The sequence below is a fragment of the Camellia sinensis genome, chromosome 14 (genome assembly GCF_055761805.1).
Source record: "Camellia sinensis isolate YWXY chromosome 14, ASM5576180v1, whole genome shotgun sequence".
NCBI lineage: Eukaryota > Viridiplantae > Streptophyta > Magnoliopsida > Ericales > Theaceae > Camellia > Camellia sinensis.
Window position 1 is genome coordinate 136,636,292 of NC_138974.1, and position 8,510 is coordinate 136,644,801.

General features: G+C 33.7%; 1 protein-coding gene across 6 annotated transcripts; it reads left to right on the forward strand.

Moving 5' to 3' along the window:
- The first annotated feature begins 3,323 nt into the window (after positions 1–3,323).
- On the forward strand, positions 3,324–7,870 carry LOC114316429 (uncharacterized). Of its 6 annotated transcripts, none has more exons than XM_028263093.2 (6): positions 3,324–3,475; positions 4,074–4,405; positions 5,076–5,523; positions 5,935–6,233; positions 6,592–6,962; positions 7,293–7,870. In XM_028263093.2, exons 2-5 carry the CDS (start codon positions 4,103–4,105, stop codon positions 6,937–6,939), a joined length of 1,398 nt encoding a protein of 465 aa, XP_028118894.2. In that variant the 5' UTR covers positions 3,324–3,475; positions 4,074–4,102; the 3' UTR covers positions 6,940–6,962; positions 7,293–7,870. The 6 variants fall into 6 exon arrangements, with proteins under 6 accessions (XP_028118894.2, XP_082760445.1, XP_082760447.1 ...); XM_082904319.1 differs by having other exon boundaries at positions 3,328–3,475; positions 5,065–5,523; XM_082904321.1 differs by having other exon boundaries at positions 3,328–3,475; positions 5,065–5,523; positions 6,592–6,953.
- The last annotated feature ends 640 nt before the right edge of the window (positions 7,871–8,510 follow it).

Here is an 8,510-nt window from a genome sequence, read left to right on the forward strand (position 1 = left end):
CGCAATGTTGTAATTATGTGTATGTCTTCCAACCCCATGTCTTTCTCCCTTTTATTTAATTGCTTATGATGGTTAGTTTAGGGACATCACGTTTCAATTAGCATGCCTTATGCTTGCATCCATTCATCTTGTATTGCATGTACCGAAGCTCGGTTCATCACTCAAACTGCATCATTATTTCAATACTACTTTGAATACGTGCTTAGACCGTATGTTATTTAATTTAATTGCCTCATATGCCATATTAGTAGCCGAGCCTATTAAATTGCATATCACATGTGTTGCATTAGTCTTTTGGCATAGTTAGGAACATGCATTTTTCTAATTGGTTTCTTTCATTGGCTTGGAGTACTAAGTGAGTTTTTAGTGCTTTAGCATACTTGCATGAGTTTGAGTGATTGCCATGACTAGCACGCTTGCCATGAGGCTAAGTGATTACTTGCTAAACTGCTTGAGTGCCTGTGGATGAAGGCTTGTTGCTTGAATTGGAATAATTCAATGAATGTACGTTTAAGCCCACTTTGTTGAGTGGCAAGTTCGCAAACTTTAAGCCCACTTTGTTAAGTGGCAAAATCCAATTCGTTTCAAAGAAAACAAACATGAAATTGAATTGTTTCAATTCGGGCAAACTAGTCTATACTTTGTATGCGCGCATTACATAGTAATGCTAGCCTAATAAACTGGAACAAGAGCATATAATGTAAATAAAAAATCATATCATGATTAGTAGAGGCCGATCTTTGATCGGGCAAGCGGGGGTGCTCAATTCATGACCTTCCCCTCTCGTACCTAAGTTCCCGAGTCGAGACAACTTTGGTGATGACGGATATGTGGCCTTTGGCATGAGTCATGGGTTACCTAAATTATCCCAAAATAAAATATTTAAGTGGCGATTCTGTATCTGGCAAAACAGTCTAATTTTGACATTTTTGATTCAAAATCGATTTTTCAAAAGATTTGCTAGATTTAGACTCTTTGGTGTTTATCAATTTCACATTGCACTTGTGATATTAGATTCAGAATTACGAGAGTCCAAACTGTAAGGCTTCTTTCGAGTTTCTGAAAGAGGGCATGAAAAAGGCGAGCTACACTCAGATCTGTTCAAATTATAAAATAATGGCTGAGATATATTTCCTCAAAAAATATCCAACAAATACATTTTCTACTTTCCCGTTTCTTTCTCTCTCTCTTATTTTTTCTTTTTCTCACCCATCTTTCCATGATCCCACATTTCTCTCTCTTTTCTTTTTATATTTTTATTTTTCTCTCTATTTGTTTATTTTTTTTTATTTTCTCCTTTTTGTTCAATATATTTTACACATATTTCTATACAATGTATGTATGCCCGTAATACACTAGGACATTACATGCATACATACAATTTCCATATAATTATATAAGCAAAAGCATTATTGTATGTATACCCGTAGAAATTGTATGTATGCTAGACACATTTATCTATCTAGCTATATATTGTATAAGCAAAAGCGAGTTTTCGTGAGGAGTTTTGTGAGAACTCCAAAATTTTATAATAAATTTGTGATTTTATCAAATTAAAAATAAAATTTAAATAGTGTTGGGATTACAATTATATTCTGATCCTAACATTATTTACACCGTGCCTTTAGGCACAGGCATACACTAGTATTTTAATAAAGCACGATGGTTTTTGAATCTTCAACATATTTTTGTCCTGCTAAGACATTTGGATAGCTTAGATCTGTTTAAATTATAAAAGAATGGTTAAGATATATTTTCCAAAAAATGTCCTAAATGTACATTTTCTACTTTCCCGCTTCTCTCTCTTACTTTTTTTTTTCCTCACCCGTCCTTCTATGATCCTATGATCCTACATTCCTCCCTCTTTTCTTTTTATTTTTTTTAATTTTCTTTCATTTTTATTTTTCTCTCTATTTGTTTATTTTTTTATTTTCTCATTTTTGTTCAATATATTTTACACATATTTCCATATAATGTATGTATGCTCGTAATACACTAGGACATTACGGGCATACATACAATTTTCATATAATTATATAAGCAAAAATATTATTGTATGTATGCTCGTGAAAATTGTATGTATGCCAGACACATCTATCTATCTAGCTATATATTGAAGTAAAAGCGAGTTTTCGTGAGGAGTTTTGTGAGAACTCCAAAATTTTATAATAAATTTGTGAATTTATCAAATTAAAAAATAAATTTAAATAGTGTTGGGATTATAATTATATTTTAATCCTAACATTATTGACATCGTGCCTTCAGGCACAGGCATACACTAGTATTTTAATAAAACAGGACGGTTTTTTAATTTTCAACATATTTTTGTCCTACTAGGGCATTTAGATAGCTCATATCTGTTTAAATTATAAAAGAATGACTGAGATATATTTTCAAAAAAATGTCCTACATGTACATTTTCTATTTTCCCGCTTCTTTCTTTTACTTTTTCTTTTTCTCACCCATATTTCCATGATCCCATGATCTCACATTCCTCCTTATTTTCTTTTTATTTTTTATTTTCTCTTATTTATATTTTTCTCTCTATTTGTTTATTTTTTTATTTTCTCCTTTTTGTTCAATATATTTTACACATGTTTTCATACAATGTATGTATGCTCGTAATACACTAGGACATTACGGGCATACATACAATTTTCATATAACTATATAAGCAAACGCATTATTGTATGTATGTCAGACACATCTATCTATCTAGCTATATATTGTATAAGCAAAAATGAGTTTTCGTGAGGAGTTTTATGAGAACTCCAAAATTTTATAATAAATTTGTGAATTTATCAAATTAAAATATAAATTTAAATAGTGTTGAGATTACAATTATATTCTAATCCTAACATTATTTATATCGTGCCTTCAGGTACGGACATATACTAGTTAAATTATAAGAGAAAATGTAATTCAAACTTCAATACAATTTACCCAAATAAAAAAGAACTTCATAAGATGTGTAATAGTTTGACATGGAGGCAAAAGTGAGAATTCACAAAGACTAGGGGACTTATTTACTAATATGAAGAAGTGGTTGAGGCAGTATCAATAAATATTAGGAAAAGATTATTTACTATGGCATTGCATGCACTTTAATAATTTCCATACTTTAACCAAATTAGAGGAATCAAATTTTAAATTTTATCAAATAAGATCTATTACATGTTGATTATAATTAAATAATTAAAATAAAAAATTATAACCAACGGAGTTATAATAAAAAAAATTTCATGAGTTATAACTTATATTTAAAAAAAAATAATTATAATTAAAAAAACATAATTTAGAAACATACGATAGAAGCGTCAAGCGTGTATAGTAGAATCTTTTTTAATATTTTTATATATTAAAAGAAAAGAAAGGAAAAGAAAAGAAGAAGAGAGAAAAACCGAAAGGGCAAACGAGCCCTAGCCGTTCGCCATTGCGCAGCTCGCAGTCTCTCTCTCTGTTCTATCCAATCCAGGTAACATTCTCTTCCGTCATTCCACTAATTCCTCTTGCCATTGACTTTTATTGCTGAAAAATGTTCACTCTTTGTATTGAATCCGAATACATGTCTCTGCCATGAAAATAATTTTGTTGTTGTTCTTCCTCTAATATGTCGAAACCAGGTATTTGCAAATATACGACAAATATCGTCACAGAGACACAATTCATTAAAACCCTAGATTATATTAGGCTGTATATATGTATATATATAGATATGCATTTACACAGGCACTGCACCAACACCTACACTTGTTCTGGAAAAAATGGTGCGAGGGATATTCACTGTGTAATTGGCAGATTATTTATCATTGTTCTTATTGTTTGTTCATTTTGTTATTGTTTTTTTAACTAATTGATAATTCTATCTAATAGTTTGATGACAGAGAAATACTTAATTGTACATCATCAAAAGGAAAATGTACCTCTCATCTCCCCTCAGGATATGTTTTTACTGTGATGACAACCATTTTTTTTATTTTTATTTTTTCTGGGTTTTTAGTTATTTTGCTTTATATCTCCATTCCACAGTTTTTTGCTGATGGCGGTGAGGTGGAATTTGTTTACTGATGCAGGAGTTTATTTCTTGCCTGATAGCTTATAAATGGCACACAGACCAGACCCCGACATCGATGATGATTTTAGTGAACTTTATAAGGAATATACTGGCCCTCTGGGTTCTAATGCTACAAATATACAAGACAAAGCAAAAACCAATAAAAGGTCCCATGCAAGTTCTGATGAGGAAGAGGAACCTCGTGACCCCAATGCTGTCCCAACTGATTTTACTAGCAGAGAAGCTAAGGTTTGGGAGGCTAAATCTAAAGCTACTGAGAGGAACTGGAAGAAGAGGAAGGAAGAAGAAATGATCTGTAAATTATGTGGAGAATCAGGTCACTTTACTCAGGTAATGCTCTCTGAATTAGCATCTTTTTATGAGATGCATAACACTAGTCTATGCACTTGTACTATCACGGAAGCTTTATTTGTTTGTTTCCAGTAGTTCTAACTTCTAACGAGTTGACATTGTGTTGTCAATCGTGCTAGTAATTGGGATTGTGGTTGTGGTTTTCTGGTGATTTTTGGCTGACATTACCTTCTTCCTCTCCTTTTTATTTATTTATTAAATATTTTTTTCCTTCTTTCTTTCTTTCTTTCTTTCTTTTGGAGGTGGTTACTGGTCTGGCCATAGCATAGGGATCTGAATCACAGAAGTCAATTGACATTTTCATCTTGCCAATTGGGTTATCCCCATTTGGTGGGGTTTTGTATTCTTCTCAGATTATATCCAATTTCTTGCACAACATAGCAGTTGAGTTATTCTGGAATCTGATGTAGGGATGCCAAACAGCATCTTTATGCTTCCTCATTAGATTTTTTGTCACTTTTTGAACATGTCTCGATCATCTCACTTTTATCAGTCATGCCATCTTTCACAACTTGGGTAGATATACCCTTCTAAAATGTTTGCTGCTTGTCTGTAGCTTGTCTCTTCTTATCTTTTATTTTTATCCAAAGTTTCCATACGATATTTGTAGATATTTAAGATTATGATATGCTGTTTAGTATATGTGCAGGGATGTCCGTCAACTCTTGGAGCAAATCGCAAGTCTCAGGATTTCTTTGAAAGAATTCCTGCGAGAGAGAAACATGTTAAAGCACTTTTCACAGAGAAAGTGATTCAAAAGATTGAGAAGGATGTTGGCTGCAAAATAAAAGTAGATGAGAAATTTATCATTGTCAGTGGCAAGGATAGGTTGATTTTGGCAAAAGGTGTGGATGCTGTGCACAAAGTTAAAGAAGAGGGTGAAAAAAAGGGTTCCTCTAGTTCTCACATGAGCAGATCTAGATCACCTGAGCGGAGAAGCCCTGTTAGCTCACGGTTTGGACGCTCTGATTCCCAGAGGTCTCTTCCCAGCCTACGCAATCCATCCCAGTTCCAACCGAGGTTTAGCAGACAAGATAAGGTTGTGGAAGACCGTGTTCGTGAGGATCTGCAAAAAGTGGCAAGGGGTTCCCCACAAGGTAGGGACAGGATAGGATACATTTACGGCGTCAATAGGAATCTGGTAATCCCATGATCGTGGCTTGTTAGGCCATAAAACATTCGACCCGTGTTTCAATTTTATTGATTTTATTTCTTTGTGAATTTTTTAATGATGTTGTTTCTTGCTTGTGATTTTGTTTGCAGCGAGAGGTAAGTTCTTATGTTCAAGCATTATGTGTTCGATTCTGAAGTTACTTTCATGGGTGGGTCTGAATTGATCGGATTTCCTTCAAAAAGAAATTATTTACTAAAAGCATATCCAGATTCCAGACTTGTTTGCTTCAGATGGGTTTCATTATGAGAATTTAAGATAGATTGTGTAGTTAAAGCTGCCATCTATATTACACATCTCGAATCAAAGTGCTTAACACACTCTTCCTTTGGTGAAGCTTATGGTAATAACGGAGCTAGAGGTCGTTCAAGCCGTTCAAAATCTCCGCCACGCCACCCTTATGCAGCCAACTCATATAATTCATATGACGGTCATAGTCAAAGCATGGGGGCCCACAGGTCTGATCGATGGGATACTGAAAGGAGAGGATCTGACATGCAATCTGGCCGTAATTTTGAGCACCCTGCCGTCTCATGGACGTTAGAAGAATTAGAGTTGGATTATAAGAGGGAGGCAATGGAACTTGGAAGAATTCGTGATAAGGAAGAAGATGAAGAGAATTACAAGCATCGTGAGGTGTGTATATCTATCTTTCAATCTTGTTATTAGTTGTTTTGAATGATTAATGTTTTATTTGAGGATATCAGAGACTAGAGTACATTATGACAAGCACAAAGCATGTTAGATGTTTAGAAGAATTCAAGGTTTAGTGTCTCTTTCTCTCAACTTGGTCGTTTTAGATAATTTGGTTTTCTATTACCCTCAAAACTGTTATATAGTAATCTTGATTTGGGTTGCCACCACATGCCACTAGTTTAATTTTCTTTATTGTTTACAAGAAAAATACTTTTGCCTTGTGTACTTGTTGGTTTGTTTTGTTAGGAAAATTTCTTACCTGTCTGTCTAGCTGACTTTGGGATTTTATGAATTTAAGGCTGTCAGGGAGATGAGGGAGGATTACATGAAGAAACTTGCTACCATAAGTGGAACACATGCAAAGCAATGGGAAGAGTTTCTTCAACTCAATGCCCAAAGGAGGCAACAAGAAGCACGTCAGCAAATCTCTACTTCAGGGTTTGGTGGTTATAAACAACCGAGTTATTCTGAGTATGATGACTCTAATGGCAATCCTCACTATGCTGAAGCTAGTGTACCAATGGAATCAAGGGGGAGGTACCCAAACCCTATGGATAATTATCCTTCTTCAAGGCCTCACGACCCTTACGTAGACTTCCAGCGTCAGAGGCGTGAGGATTGTGGGAAAGCATATACTCGATACTAAATTGGTACATTCGAGTAAGTTTGGTGAGTTGTCTTACTCTTCAATCAAGCTAAGAATCTGAATCTTGCCATTGTTCTTTTGGTTTGTTAAGCTTAATGCTTGAAAGCCTCAATTGTTGCGTAAAGTTTGAATTTTATTAGACATAGGGCAAGGCTGGGATATAATTTTTGATAGCACTGGACTATCCTAGAATGTGGCATGCACAATTTTTTAACGCCCGTAAGGATGTAGGATTTTATAGGGTTTTGTTGGTTGGGTGTTAATTTTGTTGAAGTTGTCTTTTTAGAAATGTATATTTGCTTTGCTTGTGCTTAAACTGCATTGGCTTAAAATTTCACTCCAAAAATTTTCAGGATCTCTGGTTGTTCGGGTAAGAAGTGATGAACGTGGGAGCTCAAAAAGTAGGTGACTATGTCAATCATGTTTCCGGACCTGAGAAGGGAACATTGTTAAAAATTAAATTCTAGAGTGTAGTGTTTTTTCTTTTGGCTTAATCTGCCAAGGCCAGTAGTTCTGATAATGGTTACTTAAAAAGTGGGTTTACATGATGTGGACCAGCATTAGAATTTCTGGTTAAGCTTACTTGGGTTAGAAATAAAAGCGCTGCAATTTCTGTCATGTCCTTATTGTGGTTGCACAACTAAACTGAATTAATAATGGGGGACACTGAGAAAGGTCCATATCTTATTATTGATTTTGAAAAACCAAAAAAACATTTTTTGATAATTATTTTTTGGTGTTTGTAATGCCGGGTAACAGCACAACATACAATTTTGTTTGTGTTTTTTCTTTTTATTTTTTAATGATGGTGTTGGTATTGATATGTATTGGATTATGAACGAATTTCTGCAAATTTCAGTGAACATGGTATGTGGTGACATAATAACTGGCCATGTGTTAACTATTGGATTATTGATTGATTTTGGATGTACGTTTATTTTGTGCTTGGATTATTGATTGGCATAAGTTACTCTGATTTTGGATGTACGTTTATTTTGGATTATGAACTATGTTTGCTACAGTTTTTTTTAAGCAAAAAGTTGATTATTAGAAAATAAAATTTGAAATATTCCTTCCTAGTTGTCAGAGTAACTTTTTATGATTTATTTAATTTATTTTTGTCTCATAGACTATGTTATAGATTTTCAAAAAAGAAAAAAGAAAAAAGAAAAAAGAAAGAACTATAAGCAGATTAAAGTTGCACCAAACACTTTTGAAGTATATTTTCACTTAATTGACTTAATTATAAATAACAGAAATTTCGAAGAGTGGCACTATGAAATTATTTATTTATTTATTTATTTAAATTTTGTTTTTTCCCCACGGGTTGCAAGTTTGCTGCAAATCTTTTCTTGTATATAGTGCAAGTCTTTTATGTATTAGATTTGCACACAAGATTTTCATGCGTAGTAAAGTTTGCCAATTTTTTTCTTTCACTCATCCAGTAAAATCGTTTTTTTTTTTTTCCAAGAGAAGGAAAGCGATAAAATCGGTTCAATGCATCGGAGATGTGCAGGACTGGCGGGTGACATGCTTCTTAAATAAAAACCTGAACGAAAGATTCTATCGGA

Excerpts from the sequence above, each read along its gene's own strand:
- LOC114316429 (XM_028263093.2), top strand. The coding sequence starts at position 4,103 with ATGGCACACAGACCAGACCCCGACATCGATGATGATTTTAGTGAACTT. Across the intron at positions 4,406-5,075 it reads AATCAGGTCACTTTACTCAG|GGATGTCCGTCAACTCTTGG; the intron begins GTAATGCTCTCT and ends GTATATGTGCAG. Across the intron at positions 5,524-5,934 it reads GGCAAGGGGTTCCCCACAAG|CTTATGGTAATAACGGAGCT; the intron begins GTAGGGACAGGA and ends CCTTTGGTGAAG.